General features: G+C 40.7%; 1 protein-coding gene across 1 annotated transcript in view; it reads left to right on the plus strand.

Moving 5' to 3' along the window:
- LOC103012080 (aromatase) overlaps positions 1–19,354 on the plus strand; it is a 31,873-nt gene extending 12,519 nt beyond the window's left edge. Inside the window, exons 3-9 of the mRNA XM_007170396.2 lie at positions 6,933–7,087; positions 9,625–9,801; positions 12,213–12,327; positions 14,477–14,591; positions 15,031–15,193; positions 17,641–17,882; positions 19,106–19,354. Of these exons, the coding sequence (XP_007170458.1) occupies positions 6,933–7,087; positions 9,625–9,801; positions 12,213–12,327; positions 14,477–14,591; positions 15,031–15,193; positions 17,641–17,882; positions 19,106–19,354 (1,216 nt within the window). The remainder of the gene's footprint in view (positions 1–6,932; positions 7,088–9,624; positions 9,802–12,212; positions 12,328–14,476; positions 14,592–15,030; positions 15,194–17,640; positions 17,883–19,105) is intronic.
- Positions 19,355–21,998: the final 2,644 nt, after the last annotated feature.

Here is a 21,998-nt window from a genome sequence, read left to right on the forward strand (position 1 = left end):
ATGTGTGGGTTTGGCTAGTGCTTAGCCCACAGCATTATCTACTCAGCCAGAGCTGAGCTCTTTTAGCCCAGGGTCTCCTATGGCAATATGTCCTCACAGGCATTTACTGAACAACCTCATTAAGGCAAAGTCATCCATTTAGGAGCCAGTTGCAACTTGGATAGAGAGGAGCTAGTGAGAAGATGGCCACCCTAGCCCAGTGCAAGAACAGTTATGTAGGTTATAGTAGCCACTCCCCATCTTTGAGGGTTATGTGTTCAGAAGACATCCATAGTAGGAGAATTTGCAGTTGAGAAACAGAATTTTAGTACAGAAGTGGCGAGGAAGAACCAAAGTTGTAGTGAACACACGAAAACGTGTACAATATTTACCTCACCAAAGTAAGGGAAAAAATAACAACTAAAATAAAGCTAACACCAGAAATATGTTATGCATCTTGAATTTGCACAATTGAGCACTGTTCAATTCCTTCCATCTTCTATCCCCTGCACACCAGATTCTCCCTCATTTGCAGTTATCAAAATGATGTTTATATATATATTTTACTTTCCTGCTATAATGTACATATTTTCTGTTTATTCCTCTGCCCAAATGTTTGGTTCCTTTCTGATGTCATGATCTGTGTCTCTGAACTCCACTCTGGCCTTGGAGACATGGGATAATGGGTAATCCTCATGTGGGAAAGCTCTGGAAGATCTATTTTAACTTCACTAGCGGACCTGAGCAGGTTAGCTCTCGAGCCCCTAAGTTAAGGGTTCTATCACTTTAGGTCTGCCTATGGCAGCTCCTCACCAGAGCACACAGGATGGGCAACTTTTATATACGTTCTGGCTCCTGCCCTGTAAACACGGCCAAAACACAGACTAATGCATTGGCTTTCTTCATGTATCCCATAGCTGCACTGCAGAAAACCTCTACTCCTTCTCTCTCTCCACTCTTTTTAATTCCCAAACTCCACTTCCTTTTTCTGATTATCTCCAAGAAAAATGGCTATCAATTTAAAGCTACTCAAGTGGAAATTTTTTGAAGTTGCAGAACTGCCATGCTTACATGTTACTAAGGGGAATTTACACTTGGCCGTGTGGTCCATGTATAAACACTGTGACATAAACCCTGTAATCTGAAGAGCCTGTTGTCCTGCCCCACAGAGGAGTCTGGATAATGTGCTTGGAACAGCTTTGCTAGCACGGGGAGGTGGAGGGTGATACATGAGACCTTGTCTGTGCCTGAGCACAAACCCTGGGGTCCTACTGTCTACTCAGCAGCAGAGTCAGTCGAGGGCCCCACGCCTCAGAGGTGGCATTACCAGGGTCATAGGTAAAAAGGCTGAACTTGGAGGGAGGTGGCTGAGACATGACTTCTCTCTCCTCCCTCCCTCACCATATCTAGGTGCCCCTGTGGGTAAGGATTTTGGGGTGGCTGTCTGCACCTCCTTCTGCCCTGGTCTGTCTGCCGTGTATCCTTACTGAACTGACTTTCCTCTGTACCTTTAGATAATCTCGTTTGATTTCTCCAAGGGGTGTTTGGTGTTCAGTCTTCACCTATAATACAAACACTGGCACTTAGAAAACAATGGACATACAAACACCACATGTCCTGCTTATATCTTCCTACGCTCTGATAAACTCCATCCCGTCTGTGTTCATACCCCCTCCATCTCACTTACCATAAGGAGGGTCAACCACATAGCTTATTAACGAGGACATTTTGGACTTCCAGCTTCCTGAGCCGTGCTCATCATGGTCACAGACACCACTTAGCCCTCACCCAGGTAGCCTGCTTCTGTCTAAGCCCTGCATGAACCTTTTCCAACCTCAGCCCCTTTCCACAGGAAATGCAGTCACCTGCAGAATTTCTTAATTTTTCTCTTGGTAGATGAAAATTAGTTTATACCTCCCACACCTGATTCTTAACTTCATGAGTTCCCAACAGACATTCTTTTCTTCTAAAGTCCCTCTTTCACTGAGCAGTGAATGAGGAGTCCCTCTCCTCCCCAAATCCTCATAAACATAGGTTCATCTCAGCTGTTTCCTCTCAAGCCTTCCCTGTGCTGCTTGCATCCACCATCTAATAAACCCACCCCACCTTTTATCCTGAAGAGAATAACTATCCATTTATGCTTTCAATTATTTTTAAATATTATTCATTAATTTTATTCAAGGCATATTTATCATGTATATACATCGGCAGATCTAATAAAAGTAAGCAAAATAAACAATGTGAAATCAGGGGCTTTTATAATTATTAGCATTTTTACATTTTATAATAGCTTATAATATAGGTGTTATTATTTGTGTCAGTATTGAAAATAAAGGGAATAAATGTTTTCCCCAATGTCATATATATGGTAACTATTGAGGCCAGGATGCAGACCCATACCTTTTGGGGTTTTTGTTGACTTTAGTCTTTTTAAAATTTTTTATTGAAGTAGAGTTGATTTACAATGTTTTGTTAGTTTCAGGTGTACAGCACAGTGATTCAGTTATATATATATATACGTTTTCAGATTCTTTTTCCTTATAGGTTATTACAAAATATTGAGTATAGTTCCCCATGCTATACAGTAAGTCGTTGATGGCTATCTATCTCATATACAGTAGTGTGTATATGTTAATCTCAACCCCCTTTTGCCTTTGGTAATTGTATGTTTGTTTTCTATGTCTGTGAGTATCTTTCTGTTTTGTAAATAAGTTCATTTGTATCTTTTTTTTTTAAGATTCCACATATAAGCGATATCATATATTTTTCTTTGTCTGACTTACTTCACTTACTATGATAATCTCTAGCTCCATCCATGTTGCTGCAAATGGCATTATTTCATTCTTTTTAATGGCTGAGTAATATTCCATTGCATATATGTACCACATCTTCTTTAACCATTCATCTGACGATGGACATTTAGGTTGCTTCCATGTCTTGGTTATTGTAAATAGTGCTGCTGTGAAAACTGGGGTGCATGTATCTTTTCAAATTATAGTTTTCTCTGGACAAATGTCCAGGAGTGGGATTGCTAGTTCATATGGTAACTCGATTTTTAGGTTTGAAAGGAAACTCCATACTGTTTCCATAGTGGCTGCACCAATTTACATTCCCACCAACAGTGTAGGAGGGTTCCTTTTTCTCCACACCTTCTCCAGCATTTGTTATTTGGAGACTTTCTCATGATGGCCATTCTGACTGGTGTGAGGTGATACCTCATTGCAGTTTTGATTTGCAGTTCTCTAACAATTAGCAATGTTGAGCATTTTTTCATGTGCCTGTTGGCCATCTGTATGTCTTCTTTGGAGAAATGTCTATTTAGCTCATCTGCCCATTTTTTTGATTGGGTTTTTTTAATTGAATTGTATGAGCTGTTTGTATATTTTGGAAATTAATCCCTTGTCAGTCGCATCATTTGCAAATATTATCTCCCATTCTGTAGGTTGTCTTTTTGTTTTGTTTATGGTTTCCTTTCCTGTGCAAAAGCTTTTAAGTTCAATTAGGTCCCATTTATTTTTTATTTTTTTTAATTTATTTACTTTTTAAAATTTTTGGCTGCTTTGGGTCTTTGTTGCTGCATGTGGGCTTTCTCTAGTTGGGGTGAGCAGGGGCTACTCTTCATTGCTGTGCGCGGGCTTCTCATTGCGGTGGCTTCTCTTGTTGCGGAGCACAGGCTCTAAGTGCGTGGGCTTCCGTAGTTGCAGCACGCGAGCTCAGTAGTTGTCGCTTGCAGGCTCTAGGCATGCAAGCTCAGTAGTTGTGGCGCACGGGCTTAGTTGCTCTGTGGCATGTGGGGTCTTCCTGGACCAGGGCTTGAACCCGTGTCCCTTGCATTGGCAGGCAGATTCTTAACCACTGTGCCACCAGGGAAGTCCGGTCCCATTTATTTTTGTTTTTATTTCCATTAATCTAGGAGACATATCTAAAAAGATATTGCTGCAATTTATGTCAAAGAGTGACCTCCCTGTGTTTCCCTCTAGGAGTTTTATTGTATCTGGTCATACATTTAGGTATTTAATCCATTTTGAGTTTATTTTTGCATATGGTGTTAGAGAACTTTTAATTTCATTCTTCTACATATAGCTGTCCAGTTTTCCCAGCACCACTTATTGAAGACACTGTCTTTTCTCCATTGTATATTCTTGCCTCCTTTCTCATAGATTAATTGACCATAGGTGCGTGGGTTTATGTTTGGGGTTTCTATCCTGTTCAATTGATCTATATTATTGTTTTTGTGCCAGTACCATACTATTTTGATTACTGTTAACTCTGTAGTATAAACTGAAGTCAGGGAGCCTGATTCCTCCAGCTCCGTTTTTCTTTCTTAAGATTGCTTTGGCTATTCAGGGTCTTTTGTATTTCCACACAAATTTAAATTGTTTTCGTTCTAGTTCTGTGAAAAATGCCATTGATAATTTGCCATTGCAATGAATCTGTAGATTGCCTTGGGCAGTACAGTCATTTTAACAATATTGATTCTTCCAGTCCAAGAACACAGTATATCTTTCCACCCATTTGTGTCGTCTTCAATTTCTTTCATCAGTGTCAGTGTCTTATAGTTTTCAGAGTACAGATCTTCTGCCTCCTTAGGTAGGTTTATTCCAAGGTATTTTATTCTTATTGATGTGATGGTAAATGATTTTTTTCCTTAATTTCTTTTTCTGATCTTTCGTTGTTTGTGTATTTTTGCAATAACTACAAATCAATCAGTGTGACACATCACATTAACAAACTGAAGAATAAAAATCATATGATGGGCTTCCCTGGTGGTGCAGTGGTTAAGAATCCGCCTGCCAATGCAGGGGACACGGGTCTGAGCCCTGGTCTGGGAAGATCCCACATGCCGCGGAGCAACTAAGCTCATACGCCACAACTGTGGCTGAGCCTGTGCTCTATAGCCCGAGAGCCACAACTCCTGAAGCCTGCACAACTAGACCCCGTGCTCCACAACAAGGGAAGCCACTGCACTGAGAAGCCCGCGCACCACAACAAAGAGTAGCCCCCACTCACCGCAACTAGAGAAAGCCTGCGCACAGCAATAAGACCCAACACAACCAAAAATAAATAAAAATTTAAAAAAACATTTAAAAAAGTATTAAAAAAATCATATGATTGGGCTTCCCTGGTGGTACAGTGGTTGAGAATCTGCCTGCTAATGCAGGGGACACGGGTTTGAGCCCTGGTCTGGGAAGATCCCACATGCCGCGGAGCAACTAGGCCCGTGAGCCACAACTACTGAGCCTGTGCATCTGGAGCCTGTGCTCTACAACAAGAGAGGCCACGATAGTGAAGAGGCCCACGCACCGTGATGAAGAGTGGCCCCTGTTTGCCGCAACTAGAGAAAGCCCTCGCACAGAAACGAAGACCCAACACAGCCAAAAATAAATATAAAAATAAATAAATAAATAAAAGATTACTATAATTAAAAAAAATCATATGATCATCTCAATAGATGCAGAAAAAGTTTTTGATAAAAATTAACATCCATTTATGAAAAAAACTCATCAGAAAGTGGGCATAAAGGGAACCTACCTCAACATCATAAAGGCCATATATGACAAACACAAAGCTAACATCATACTCAATGGTGAAAAGCTGAAAGCATTTCCTCTAAGATCAGGAATAAGACAAGGATGCCCACTCACCACTTTTATTCCACAAAGTTGTGGAAATCCTAGCCACAGCAATCGAAGAAGGAAAAGAAATAAAAGGAATACAAACTGGAAAGAAGTAAAACTGTTACTGTTTGCAGATGACATGATACTATACATAGAAAACCCTATCCTTTCAATTATTCAAATTATCCACTCTTCCTTCAAATGCCATAGCCTTACTTATAAGCAGTCTTAATAAAACATCTTCGCACAAAAGTGAGCTCCTCTGCAGAAGAATTCTGTACCACTGTCCTAAGAAGACAATATTCTCTTCACACATGGAGGCCACATGACGTCTTCAGCTAGGATTTTACAACATGTTATAATGCTCATTGCCTTATCATGCCCCAATTAGACTGGGATTTGGGGCAGGAAGCAAGTCCTGAAGGACGACATGGGTGGGGAGGGGCTGCCTGCTCCTTCCTAGTTGCTCTGAAGGCCCAGCTCAGGCCTTAAAAGCCAGGCCTGGGGGTGGGAATAGAGGGCAGAGCAGTGGAAGAGGAACCAGGAAGTTCAAGGAAGCCTGGGTTCCTGGCAAGGTCCCAGGGTTGCCACAGCAAGGGCTATCTAATGGCTCAGCGTGTCCTATGTCCTGGGAGAACTCTGTGACCCTGGAGACCTTGATGAACCATGATGGATGCAGAGCCCCAAGACAGCTGCTGTCACCACCACAGAGAGCCTTCCAGCCCAGCCCAGCCAGCCAAGCCCAGGGCCAGAGGTGCCCAGGAGATGTCCTTCAGTCCTAGAATGATACATCCCTGGAGGGGCCAGGCCTGATTAGAGCCTCTGTGGGACAGGTGGTACAAGGCAGGACTGCTGCTTCCAAAACTAAAGAGATAAGACTTCAATCATTCCAGCAACTTCCGATTATGAAGCTCACTTCTACATGGGGAGCACTGTCTGGAGTGGGGCTGCTTGGAGGCTGGAGGCTCTCAGGAATATGGTGGTGTGGAGGGTTCAGTTTCTTACAGCCTTGCAGCTCTGACCACAGTAGTGGGTAATATTTTAGAGACTAGGAGTTAAAAAGAAGGGGAAATAATGAATAACTGTGCGTGTGTGTGTGTGTGTGTGTATTGATCTTTAGTGATGCTCAAACAGGGAGCTAGTAGGTAGAAATGTTTCAACTGGAGAAGGAGGTCCTTGTGCTAACACAAGTGCTTATTTAATCTAAACGTTAGAATTTATGCATTTTGTCAAGATCAACATGCATTTGCTATGAGAGCCAACTGGTAGTCAAACTCATTACCGTGAGTTCTCTGGACCCTTAAAAATCAACACCAAGGTTTGCTTTCTCTGCAGGTCTTCGAGTATGTTCCACATAATGAAGCATAGTCACTACACATCCCGATTCGGCAGCAAACTTGGGTTGCAGTGCATTGGCATGCATGAGAAAGGCATCATATTTAACAATAATCCAGCACTCTGGAAAGCCGTTCGACCTTTCTTTACAAAAGGTATTCAGGTGCTGGGTACAGTCTGCTCGTCTGTCTATGAATATGCCTGTCTTAAAATCATTTTTAACTTCTGCTCCTTCACAGTTTTGAAATAATAAGAGCTAACATTCGTTATACATGTACTACATAGTAGGCACTGTTTTAAACACTTGATACTTTAATCCCACAGCAACCCCGTGTGGTGAATACTCTTATCACTTACATTTTACAAATGAGAAAACTGAGGGATAAAGAGGTTAAGTACCTTACCCAATTTCTACCATTAGTAAATGGTAGCAAAGAAGACAACCCCAGAGCCCACATATTTAACCACTTCAATTTTGTTCTTTCTGTTTTTACAACCATTTCATGGATGTAAAAAAGAATTAGCACCCTACATACTTAAGGTCACTTCAATTAGTGTGTATGTCAATTAGTGTGTCAGTCATATCCTTGATTTAACATAGCCAACATGTTTGCTGAATTACTGGCTGACTTCCCAGATGTTTTAACAGAAAGCAATTTGCAAAAAAATTAGAGAATTTTAGAACTAGAAGGGCTGTATATGTCATCTCTTCCAGCCTCTGAGTTTTATACTTAAGGAAGTACATTTCTAGAGAGCTTGTGATTTTTCCCCCAGGCAACATAGCCAGATATGGATGAACAGAAACTGGACCCCAAACCTCCTTATCTAGTGATTTCCCTCTTTACTATATGCTGCTGGAATGGAAGCCTTTGGGAAATAAACATGACCAACCTTTGACATTAACATCAGAGAAGATGGTCATGTACTAGAAACCTTATCATTGATGGACTCTGGTGCTAGATGGGTTGTAGGTCTGACCAGGGACCATGGATATTCTTCCCTCCAGCCAGCCTCTGTAGTGAACCTAGATGCCTCCTGTGTAGCTGCCGAGACAGGGAAAAACTATGCCTGTCCCAGTCTAGTGGTGATCCCCCTCCACAGAGCTGCCCATCACCAAGACTCAGCACAACTCTAGCACAGATTCCACTACCTTAGTTTCCTATTGCTGCTTAACAAATTGACACAGACTTAGTGGCTTCAAACCACACATTCCTTACCTTACAGCCTGATGGGTCAAAAGTCTGACATGGGTCTCATGGGGCGAAAATCAAGGCACTGATATGGCTGTGTTCCTTTCTGGAGGCTCTAGGGAGAAAGTGTTTCCTTGACTTTTCCAGCTTCTAGAGGCTGCCCACATTCCTTGGCCTGTGACCCTTTCAGTGATATTACATTCTGTTTATATGTTTGAAATGTGGCTTCAAGCTCTTGAACATAGAGGCAAATCATACATCAGCCTGGGAGTGAAAATCAAAGCCATCCCTTCCATGCAAAGGATTGATTCATGAAGGAATCATTTGTCCCACTTCTGGATGTAACAGTCACCCAGGAAACAGCATCCCCACCGTTCATATCTCCAAGTCCTTCCTAAAGTCAGAAAGTATGCTGCCAACCCAAACTTCCTTTTTATATATGGGTGGAAATGCTTAGACTCTAGGACCACTCACCAGGTCTCCTTTCTTATTTGCAAAGTGTGACATCAGGGGCTTCTGCAGCACAGTTGATTTGTTTTGTTGGAGGACTCTGACTTTAACAGCAAGTCTGAATAATAAAAGACATAAAAAAACCAATTACTCCTAAAGAAAACTTAAACTTAGAACAAGGAGAGAAAGGATTCTAAGAGTTAACACTCATGTTAGACCACCTACCATCATGACTCACTAGTGCTAAGACGGTCAGGAGCAGAGCAAAGTAAGAGATCAGAGCCAGTTCACTCTACCGGGTTTCATTCATTCATTCCTCTATTTGACAAATACATAATATATCAAGAGCCACCACGTACTACAGACTTGAAGTACAATGCTAACAGGTTGTCACTGCCCTAAAAGAGTTCCCAGTCCTGTGAGGAAGACTGCTCAAACAACAAAGATTTGTTTTGCTGTTATGACATTGAGTGAGTACAATAAATCTGGATGTAGATTGAAGAGAAACTGATATTAAGAGAAGGGTATGTTTGGTAATTTAGAAGACTAGCATTTTACACATATGACCTATAACTAAACAGGAAGCACCTTAGATCAAAAAGGTAAGATCCAATTTGAATAGTTCTATAGCAATATTCTGCCAGCCACTGAAACAAAAAATATTACCCTGACCAAATCCAAACTGTCTTTAGAGGGAAAGGTATATAATAAATATGGAAAATCGCTGATTGGTGATTTATGATCATAAGTACTAAATATTTCATTTGCAATCTCACAAATGATATGCCATCATATGAAGAAAAGTTCAGTTTTGCATAGTTTGTTTTAAATATATTTATTTATTTATTCATTCATTCATTTTTAACCATAAATGTGATAACCTGCTATGGAGAAAATTAAGAGAATACAGAAAAAGTATAAAGAAGAATATGAAAATCTCCACCCATAATAAAAATGTGGACAATTAGGCTTCAAACACAAAACGCCAAAATTGCCTGATAGTTTGTGTGCCCTGGAGTTGGAGGCGGCTCACTCTGACGTGTACCCTTCAGCTTTGTCTGGCCCCGGCCTGGTGCGCATGGTGACCGTCTGTGCTGATTCCATCACCAAGCATCTGGACAGGCTGGAGGAGGTCCGCAACGAGTTGGGCTACGTGGACGTGTTGACCCTCATGCGGCGCATCATGCTGGACACCTCTAACAAGCTCTTCCTGGGGATCCCCTTGGACGGTACTGAAATTTTCATTCTTGTGACTTGACATTGGGCCCTTTATTAAACAGGGCATGAGAAGGATAACAGACTCAGGTAAAGATATGCTCTTTTGTACACTGCTCTTCTTTAAACCATTCTAAGTATTCCTAAAAATTGTTCCTGGTATGTCTGCCTTGTTCACTTATACTATCATAAATATCCACAGCAGGGGCCATCTTCTATTTCATTTTTATCTATCTCGCCTCATTGCTCTAGGAAATAGGATTCTACCCACAGCTGAAATTTAACAGATGTGATCATTTGATTTGGTCATAAATATATCGTACCACCAAACCTATGTATTTAACCATTACCAACCATTCTTTTGGGCATGATATATACGTATATACATGTATATATGTATGTATGTGTGTGTATATATATATATATATATATACACACACACACACAAACACATATACACATTCTATCTATCTATCTACACATACATATAAATGCACATACATACCTCTGCCTCAAAGCCACTAGGTATGAAAACTTTGACTCTATCTATACGGTGATAAGGGTACTGAGGCTGCTGGAAATGATGATAACTAACATTAATTTAGTGTCTACTATGTGCCAAGCAGTATAAAAAGTTGCTTCACATAAACTTTGTCACTTAGCATTTATAACAATCCTGGCAAGATGTCTCACTCAAGAAACTGCTTTCCTCACTATATTACAGAAACAAATATTAAACACATACATGCAACTCTACCGCCAACAAAAGAACAAACATTAATCATGTGGATGCATTAAATTCTGCTGCTGTCAGCTTAATGTAATTTCTCCTGACTTGATTTCTAGCAGTGTTCATTGATTCATACATTCATTCAACTAATATTTATTGATTGCCTATTTTATGCCAGGCTTAGGTTCTGGGGATAGACCAGTGGACAAGACAAAGTCCTTGCCTTCAAAGAGTTTACATCCCAGTGGGTATATGGACAGTAAACAACTATCTATCTAGTAATATATTAGGCTATAATAAGTGCCTTAAAAAAAATAAAGCAGGGCAAAGGGCTAGAAAGTGAAGGGGGAGGTCAGTGTGAGGCTGAAGCTCTTGTGGAGAGAAAGGGTGGTCAGGAAGGCCTCTGTGGAGGGGCATCTGAACATAATTCCAAATGAAGGGTGACCATAAGCCACGTGCAGATCTGAGTGAAGACCATCACAGGCCTAAGAACAAGGCACGATTTTCACACTTGCCCAAACCAGCTATCACACCTGCTCCCTGATTGACCACATTTGGACAAGCAGACAAGCGATAAGCCCTCCCTTTCTCTGCTCCACTCTCCTCACCTCATCTCCCCAGCTCTTTAATGACTCCTTACCAGAGTCATAGGAACCCCATCTGATTGACATTAGGATGGGAGCCCCATTCACTCTGAGGACATTAGTCACAGCCTCTTGCCTCATCCCCTTTCACACAGGGACTCTGAAAGTCCTGTTTGCCTGTTCCACGCACATCTCTCCTAAGGTATGACAGGTACCTATTTTAGAAGTCCCTGCTCCTTGGTTCCCCACTAGCCTTGATTCTTAGGAGGGATCAAGTAAAGGGAATTGTACAGCTCTCTGTTAACTTATGGATGTAGACTGCAGTCTAAGAACCTGCATAACCCATACAGACTCATGTGTATTTCCCTCTGCTCACCGGGTCCTTATTAAACTCTCAATTGGCCTGAGGGACCCAGTGCACCAAAGAGGAAAGGACATGGCCCTGAGGTTAGATAGAACCAGGCTCCAGCCTAGGGACTTCTTGCCACACTGGTTCTGCTTTGTTGGGCAAGCTTCTTCATTTCTATGAACTGCAGTTTCTGCATGTGCATATGTCTCTTCCCTTCTCTTGTGTATAATTTGAAAAAAAGCAGGGGTTTTCTTTTCTCTAGTATTCAATTTAATTCAAGAACATCCGTTAAGATCTGACTGTGCACAAGACTCAGGACAAGGCATTGAAGATCCCAAGATGAATTCCACACTCTGAACCGAAATATAAACAACAGAGTGGGGAGGCCTTTTGTCTTTCCAGGTGCCAGAATTGAGGCCATAACAGCATTAATTACTTCTCATTTCCCACGGTCAGGAAAACAGAAGGTGTTGGTGGCTCAGCCAAGGAGAAGGATGTGACATTCTAGGCTGTGTCTCTGACGCAAACATGAAAACTGGCAAATCTCTGGTTAACGTAGCCAATTTAGATGCCAAGCAGAATAAATTACTGTTGATTTGTTTAGTGGCATTCATGTGGCTGAAACACCCAGTGAAGGTGGCACCTTGCCCTGCTTAGAGTCCCAGGTGGTAGGAGAGTCTACAGGGGATCTTCTCTGAGCAATGTACTGTTCTTGGGCTCACATTTTTGCTCATCTGTTCTGATCTTTTTCTGTTTTTCCAGAAAGGGCCATCGTGGTTAAAATCCAGGGTTATTTTGATGCATGGCAAGCTCTCCTTCTCAAACCAGACATCTTCTTTAAGATTTCTTGGCTATGCAGAAAGTATGAAAAGTCTGTGTAAGTAACATATTTTGGAATATTTATTGCTGAGATTGCATTGATCTGTGTTGTGTCTTAGTTATTGCTGGCCTCTTCGGCAAGCTTTCTCCTCTCCAGAACCGCAAGGGAGCTCTTAAGCTGCTGGTGAAGCACTTCTTACAGTAATTTGGCAGCATGTGGCCAGACCACAGAGAAAAGGAAGACTTTGGCCCAGGGCAGTTTTCCCCTAGGAGGCTGAGAGCTCCATCTCTGGAACTAGGACACTGCTGTGTATTTTGAGTTGAAGAGAAGGGTTGGCTGAACCTATCCTTATCATTAGTGAAAATTCACTTTGCATGTCTGGAAAAATGGAAACATAAATCATTTTATTGTTGTGTTGCTTCTGAATGAATTTAACTTAATTCAATTTGTCAGAATTGACAGTAGATGCAAGAGAATTTTTTCATGATGAACTTTTGTAAGATGTATTGTTTGTTTAGTTATGCATCTTATATCTTGGGGGATACTAAAATTGTCATTAAATGGCTTTGCTTTGGTGTCAGACTAGCCTAGCAGAAGACTAGACAAATGCCCAATGGCCTATTGGATAATCAGTGGGTTTTTAGAGTGTAAGTTGCCAGCCACTATACTTGCCACCTCTAACCACCAGTGGAAAGCACAAGGGGTCTAAAGGTAGACAGACCTGGTTTGTATCCTATCTCTAGCACTTAGTAACCAAATGTCCTTGGGAAGTTCTTTGAAGTAAAATATTAACATACCCTCCGTGGTGGCAATATAGGTTAATGAGATCCTCTATGTAGGGCAATCAGCACAGAGCATGACACACAGTAGGCAGTAAACATGTTAGCTTTCCCCATCCCTCTGTTCATATCTTTCCCAGATGTCCCTGACTATCTTAAATTCTCCCTAAAAGTTCCCAAACTTGTTTGAAGAGTTAACTTCATCCTGTTTGTGTGTTTTGAAATTCAGTAATACTAGTCTCCAGGAAGTCAGCTTGATGTTGCTTTATATATTTCAAGTGGATGATGAGTATCAGGTGGATGATTTGGCCAGTTGGTCCTTTAAACATTTCTCTTTGTTTCTACCAGAGCTTATTGTGACTTGAATCAACAAGATAAACAATTCATCTCTTCACTGTGGTCAGAATTTGTGGTGGTTTTAAGAGTCTTATTGGTCTGCAGTTAAACTTGGTCATTAGTTTAGCTTCAGTATGGTCAGCAGGCCCATAGAAACTTATTGCATGAGACTGTATAACAGTTTCTCTTTGGTTTCTTTAAAATTAGCTTAGCAACTTTCCTCTCTGTGTAACATTTGCCAATGGTTAGTGAACTAGGTAATATGTCTTATGACCTAGAGCAGTAAAGACCTAGAGAAATTCTTTTGCAATACCCTTGCAGTGTGCCAATACTTATTTTTTGTTAAGGTATGAATGACATTTAAAATTATACTAGTTTCGGTTGTACAACATAATGATTCAATATTTGTATCAATATATTCTGCAAAATGATCATCACAAAAGTCTAGTTAACATCTGTCACCATACATAGTTACAAAATTTTTTCTTGTGATGAGAACTTTTAAGATCTCTCTTAGCAACCTTCAAATATGCAACACAATATTATGAACTATAGTCACCATACTGTACATTACATCCCCATGACTTATTATTAAAACCAGAAGTTTGTACCTTTTGATAATCCCCATCACCAATTTTGCTCCCACCCCCAACTTCTTGCCTTGGTAAACAACAATCTGTTCCATGTATCTATAATCTTGCACTTTTTTAAAGATTCCACATGTAAGTGAGAAAGATTCCACATACAAGTGAGAAAGACAGTATGCATCTTTCTCTATCATGCCAATACTTTAAAAAATATATTGGATTTAGCCTTTCGGTAACAGTTTTTAACCTTTAACTATAGGTTACAGCCTTGATTTTGCTACCAGTACCTTGACATCTTGGCTAACTCCGGTTCCTTAATATGAAGTGTAATGTATATGTAATTTATGGATATTTGCAAAGAATTAAGTATAAATTCAATTATTCATGAGAACTAATGGCTTCAACTTAAACAGATTGTTTTATTTAAACAAATGGCAAATGAATCCATTTTTTTAGGTGTCTTAACTGAGTACAAGTAGATTATAGTTTTACTTTTATTTCCAGCAAGGATTTGAAGGATGCCATGGAAATTCTGATAGAAGAAAAAAGACAGAGGATTTCAACAGCAGAGAAACTAGAAGACTGTATGGATTTTGCCACTGAGTTGATTTTTGCCGAGGTACAGACCTGCACTAACCATAATTCCCACACAACATATATGTATGACTGTGTATAGATGTCTTACAATTTCCTCTTGTTAATTGTTGCATGTTTCTGTTTTTAAATATTTGGTTTAGTATTTCTATAATGCCCAACCAAAACTGCCCACTATTAGACAATCAGATTAGACTGAACTTTAAGATTTAAACTTCTCTGTGTCTGCACAATATAAAATATGAAAACCGGGGAGTGAAAAGACTTACTAAATACATAGATAAATGTCTAAATTATTCAGCTTTGAGCTGAAGATTATTAATGAAAATGTCCATTGTCAAATCCAGAGACTTGTAATTTCTGTAATTTCATATTGTTGAGGTCTGTTGATCCTTGAGTGCCACCCTCCTTCCTGTTTTGAACCTTTCACTTTTCCAATGTTTCTCCTCGTTTCAATTGTTCAGAAACGTGGTGACCTGACAAGAGAGAATGTGAACCAGTGCATATTGGAAATGCTGATCGCAGCGCCGGACACCATGTCTGTCTCTGTGTTCTTCATGCTGTTTCTCATTGCAAAGCACCCCCAGGTTGAAGAGGCAATAATGAAGGAAATCCAGACTGTTGTTGGTAAGAATTTATCAAGCAAACAATAGAGATTAGAAAACAATTCCTTCTGAATATCAGCTTCTAGGTCCTAAGAATCTTATGTCAAAATCTTTATTAGAATCCACCCAGAGAACAATAGAGCAAGTCAATGTGTCATATTTTCATTATGCCGGACAGGTTTCTGTGTTTTTCTGATATAAAAAAATACACGCTCATTGGAAAAAATTCAAATAATAGAGAGATGTATAAGGCAGAAAGTAGTATCTCCTGATCCCTTCCACTCTCCTTCCCATTCCCCAGGGGGAATCACTATTAATATTTTGATGTGTATTCTTCAAGGTCTTTTCTGATGGGCACATAAACACATATACGCGGTTTTATTTGTCTGTGTTTTAAAAAACATGGGATCATCCACAGGGATTTGCTACCTTATCAGTGACAAAAGGCTTTTGAGGGTCCACCCAGGGAAATGGCTATCATTTATTGCAGTGTTTCTGGGTTTCAAGCAGCCCATTCTTCCAGGTGGTGGCAGAGGGAGGAGGAAAGGGTGATGATAGCAGAGGCAGGGGAGCGATCAGTTTCCCTCCCCCACCCTCTCCTCCTCCTCTGCAGGACAGCCTCCAGGTCCCTGCTCAGCTCTTCCCAACTCCGCCCCCTCCCTCCTCTGCCTCTGCTTCAGCATCACTCTGCCACTGCTTCTGATATCCCCACCCTTCCCTGGAGACACTGCCATGTTCAGAAGAAGTCAGAATTGCTTTCTGGAGAAAACAGAATGCATTATTTGCAATGTGCTTCACATAAGTAATCTCTTTAGGAACACATTTCAGACATATGTGAAGAGGTATCAGTAATGATATAGATTTTTCTTTCTTGACTTTACAGAATCCCTGTGAAACAACCTATTTTGTTGTAGAAAGGCATCATATTATTAAAAACTTTTAATCGTATTTATCTTTAAAACCATTTGAGTGCTGCTTGAAATAGATGACAAGGGGAAATTTCATACACAGATTAAATATGTGAAAGCGTTCTGCAGATGCGTTGCCATAGGAGGGCCACTGCCTGGGAAGGTAGATAGCAAGGAGCCAGAATGACATCTGGGTTTCAAATTTTGGAACGTTTTCTCAAGCACCCTTTTCAGGTTATGGGTTCTGTGCCAGGTGCAAGGGCACCACGGTGAACAAGCCAGTGCCATCCCTGCAGTCCTGGGGCTCTCAGTCTCGTGAGAAAAACAGAATTCAAGAAACAAGCTCAGTGGAGTGAGGGTGAGAGTCACAGAATGATGGGGGTACAGGCAACACAAGGGAAATTGCTCTTGAGATCATTAACCTTTAATACAATTTCCTTGAGAGGTGAAAAGTGCTTGTGCCCCATGATGTTCCCTTGATGCTTCAACAGACCTCTGCACAGATGGAAAGCCCAAACAACCACTAGCACATGTGTACGTGTTCCCTCTAGACCTGCATGCCTGGTAATTAATTCCAAGGGTACACCTTTGGTTACTTACTCCATCATCTGCCCTCTACCTCCCCACCCCAGATAAACACACCCCATTAAACTCTTAAGTGTACAGAGAGCAGTATGTGAGGGGCTGGGTGGTTAAAGTTCTCTGACTAAGTGAGACCACTCCTGAATAACATAGTTGTACAGGAGACAGAGCTGCCTCAGGACCCTGGGTTGATTTTGATTCTGCAGAAGTGGTACCCCATTTGAGGATGCTTTGAAGTTTTGCCAATTCTGCTTTGAAGTTTTGCCCCATTTGAGGATGCTTTGAAGTTTTGCCAATTCTGAGAGTTGGCCAATCTGAACCTCTCTGACAAGTGTGAGGCCAAGCTGAGACATCGGGGGGATCCGTCAATCCCCAGTTCACCCAGGGCTGATCTGAGGCACCCCTTTTGTTGTGGTGGGGAGAGGGGGTTCTCGCCACACTACCACACCAGGTTGTTCTTGATGAGATGAGGAGGAGAGACTATCAGTGATATTTTCTGACAAATGACTGCACAGGATACCAGAAGAGAAAATTTCTTTGAACCTGATTAAACTCACCATCTCACTTTGACTAGAGAAGGAATGAATGTCTTCTAGAATTTAGAGTGGGGGACAAAACTCAAGAACCACAGAGGTGGCAGATAAATAAATGTTTGAAGCAGTTTGGGTAGGTCTACATGATACTGCAGAGCCATGTGGGAATGTGGGTCCCATTTTACCTTCCTAATTTTTCTAGAAATTTAGAGTTTAATATGAAAAGCCGAGGTGTTAAGATAATTGACTTCAAATCTGAATTTTCATAAGATACTCTGTGGACCAAACATAACATATTTTACGCAGGTTGCTGGTTTATATTAGAATTATAGATATAAATTTTTTTTCAACCAAGAGCAAACTGTTCTATGGAAAGTATAGTATTTTTACCACTGATCGTATATTGAAACTAACATGAGCTTTGACTATTTTATCTTCTTCTACAGGTGAAAGAGACATAAGGATTGATGATATGCAAAAACTAAAAGTGGTAGAAAACTTTATTTATGAGAGCATGCGGTACCAGCCTGTTGTGGACCTGGTCATGCGCAAAGCCTTAGAGGATGATGTCATCGATGGCTACCCAGTGAAAAGGGGGACTAACATTATCCTGAATATTGGAAGAATGCATAGACTCGAGTTTTTCCCCAAGCCCAATGAATTTACTCTTGAAAATTTTGCCAGGAATGTAAGAGCCCTTCCTTAAAACTGAGTGCGCCACTCTTGAAAATGTCAACTGTTAAATCCTCTCTGTTTCTGTCTTTGCACTGTGTACATTTCATTCTATTTACTCATTCTCTTCACACCTCACTAGGAAAACACATTTCTCCTAGCTTGGAACATGGCCACCGTGTCTGTCCTCAAGCCAAGGAGGCTGGCTCTCCAGCTCTCAGAAATGTCTTCATGGAGGCCACACAATAGGTCAAAAGATGAATAATTCAGGCCCTTAATTTGCTTAAAATGAGGCAAATTTTCTTTAACCAACCCATTTAAACTTAACGTTTCCATTTAAACTTATCACCTTGTCATCATGTAGATTCAGCCGTAGCATCATCTAAGTCAAGGAAATCCACTTCTGCTTCAGATGGAAATCAAATGAGAAGAAAAGATTTGGTTTTTGCAGTGGGCCTTTGGTCTCCCAAATGGCTCCACAAGCACTAGGCCTCATTCTATATAAGACTTTGTAATTAGAAGAGCCTCAGCTTGTTCTTTTTCTGTAATTGAGGTGTACTGGAGATTCTGCCTCCATTATGTCAATTCTAGGCAAAGATTTTTTTCACCTGAATTATCCAGATAGTTCCCTCTGTGCCCCCTTTTTCCATTTGCATATGGAAATATGATCTCAGTTAAACCAGTTGTCTAATTCATTCCATTTCTATATAAGCAACCCATGCCATGTTGGCAATTGGTCAAAAATAACTTACTGAGTGTGTATTAAGTGTCAGGCACTATGTGAGTCCAAATGGGGACAAGACAGGCAGAGGTGTCCCATTAAATATTTGTATAACTAAAAATATTTAGATCCTTGGCACTAATAGACAGGGAATCCACACCTTTGCCTAAATTTGTCCTTGTCATCATGTTATATGGCCTGGCACAAAAACAATCTTTGCCTCAATGACTGGCAGAATAGCAGTAAAGCCATGGCCTTCCCACAGAGCTAGTTAAGTATTTTACATGAAAAGTAACACTGGGGATTGTTTGAAGTTGTGTCCGTATCACAAAGGGTGAATCAAACTGGAGGGAGAAAGAGGCTTATCTGAGTTACAGTCATTTCTCTCCATGAAGGAGCAGTATGGCCAAGTCGCCGAAACCGAGCATTCTGACTCACAGTGTTTTCAGGATGAATCAAACAGATATGCATGACTCTAGCCTTTACTTCTCTGGCTAATTGTCTGATCATTTTCCTAGGTTCCTTACAGGTACTTTCAGCCATTTGGCTTTGGGCCCCGGGCCTGTGCGGGAAAATACATTGCCATGGTGATGATGAAGGTCACCCTGGTCACGCTTCTGAGATGCTTCCACGTGCAGACATTGCAAGGTCGATGTGTTGAAAAGATGCAGAAGAAAAATGACTTATCCTTGCACCCAGATGAGACCAGCGACCTGCTGGGAATGATTTTCATCCCAAGAAATTCAGACAAGTGCCTCGACCAGTAAAAAAGTTTGGTCAGTCCCTGCCCTGGAGCACTTCTCAACAGTATTCCACATGGAAACCACCCACATTTGCCAGGTAGTCCTCCTCCCATGAACAACCGTGGCCTCTGGCCTTTATACACTTACTTCCTGTGGGGTGTCACCGGTCATCTGGGCTCATCCAAACCAGAAACCAGACTGCAGGAGAAAATACGGAGGCCAAGACTTGTGCAGGAAACTGCAGCCCTAAAGGCCCAATTCCACAAGACATGCTTTTGAAAAGACAAGCCATCAGCAAGACTCATGCCCGACTCCTCACTGTCCTGCCCTGAGATGGGAGCTTTGTAATGACTGGGGCAGAAGCAATCAATGTGATTACAAAGGCCAGGCCAACATCTGGGTACCTAGGTTCAAAAGGGGCTTTCATTTGGTTTTCAGGGGGTTGGGGACTACAGTATCCATACCCTTGGAGAAATGCTTACAAATTTAGCATTTGACTTTTCCTATGAATTATATTCAACTAACTCTTGTTTATCCACATGTGATTTGTCTGTGGCAAAACTTAAATTGAAGACTACCCTTTCCCAGTCTCTCAATTTATTCCTCAGCCACTTACCTCTGATACAATAGGTGTAGAGTCAGGTAATACAAAGTAACTTATTAATAGCCTGAGTAAAATATATAATTAGTACCATTTATCTGCTATAGGGAAAAAAATTCACACAATGCATTTCAAATTAAAATAAAATTCCTTTTTTCATGTTTGCATTGTTGCTTAGCTCCAGGAGTACAGACACCAAGAAATAACTTCAGGTAATGGCATCTATTAATTCTTACCACAGCTTCAGTGATTTGGGGGAGGGGAAGTCTCTGAATCTATATCTAATTCTACAACCCAGTGAGTTCAAACTTCTAAGGAGTGCTCCTCATATACCATAATCCTTCTCCCTCAACATGTCTCCCCCTCTCTTTCTTTCTATGACACCAAAAGCCAAGAGCAACAGATCAGTAGAGAACATGGCTAGGGTAGAACCCCTGCAATCACATTTTATCCTACCTCAGATTTAACAGTTACCTTAGAGATCTAACATTTATCTAGTTTATTGGATCACTATATAGCCTTGGACAAATGCACACCTTGGAATTTTCTCTCCAGGGCGAATCAAGTAGATTAGTGAAATTTCCAAATACTACTTTCCTTGTGTTATATTGATATCGCTATAAGAGTGTATCTGCTGAATGTCACTTAAAAACTAAAAAACTAAACTCATTTACAAATATGTAAATGTTTTCCATTGAGTCAACCTGAATATTCTTCTTATCCTGCTGCTTTGCAATAGGGCAACAGCTGAGTATAAAATGAGAGTGTAAACTCCTGAGAGTGGGAGGTCTTTTCTTTCTTTTGGAATCCACGCCCATCCCCCATTCTTTCTCCCCATATTTACTTTCAAGATCAACACTGAATTGACACTCTAGCTCAGAGATATTCTAACTGACTCAGAAACTAAGTAAAGGGGAAGCAGGTATCCTAAGAATTCAAGGATGGGCATTAGTAAAGAAGCAAATATTTGAAATTGGAATTATCTGGATCATCTATATGATGTAAACATATGTGGAAATATATCTATGTATCTGGATATGTCTGTAGTCAGATCTAGATGAGTATCCAAACAATTCAGATCCCTGAAAGAAAAGCAAGGATTTTAGACATAGTGTGTCCTCATTAATTCACTTGGTGATTATTAACAAACAGTTTACTTTGTCCTTGGTTGGAGCTGCACAGTAGAGAAAAACAGACTTTGGATCAGTGTACTTCATCCATCTAATTCCCTTGAACATCTACTGTATTTAATGCGCATATATGTAGCCAAAGCCATAGTCTGTCTATACAGTCAAAGTGAAATGGAAGGTGGATATAGTTGTATATAGATAAATGCAGATACCAAAATATGCTATGGGAAAACGGGGGTGAGGGGGGAAGGGGAGATGGAAAGTACTAGTTTGCATGATCTAAGCAAACTCTCCCAGAAACAAATTATCTGAGTAATTGTTCAACTTGTCACTCTGTTTGTCCTGTATTGACAAACCTCATATGTTTGTACAGGCTTAAGGAATTTGGAATATCATTGACTTTTCAGTGGGCTGATGAACATACATTTGAAAATTCTGTTTTCTCTTCAGAATTGTGCCTCATTGTTAAATACTTAATTGTCACTCTGAATGTGCTGTGGATTCTGTTTTCACCAGCTCTCAAAGAGCTAGGATGTATAAATTATTAGTGAAATGAATGCATATGAGGGCTCTATCATTTTCAAATTGTGAGAACAATTGTAGTCTTCTGTCTTTGGGTGTTCTAGAAACCCCCTTCTGCCTTCATTGACATCTTACTCCTCCCTCCCACAAGTGGAAAATCATCTCATTCAGAAAGATCCCACATAATGGGAAATGCCAGTTGGAAGTTGTCACTTTTTATTTCTAAGCAGCACCCCTCACCATTCATGGTGCTAATATTCCATAGAAGTGTGTGGCACTGACCCACTGGAAAGAATGCTAGCTGGGCCCTCCTCAATCTCCTGTATTAGTTGGTCTCTGGGACTGAATCTCTCACCTGTATTTGCAAAAAGACTTGCTAAATTAAACTTTGTCAAAGTAAGGAGTTGAATGTAAT

Source organism: Balaenoptera acutorostrata, chromosome 3 (assembly GCF_949987535.1).
Source record: "Balaenoptera acutorostrata chromosome 3, mBalAcu1.1, whole genome shotgun sequence".
NCBI classification, from domain to species: domain Eukaryota; kingdom Metazoa; phylum Chordata; class Mammalia; order Artiodactyla; family Balaenopteridae; genus Balaenoptera; species Balaenoptera acutorostrata.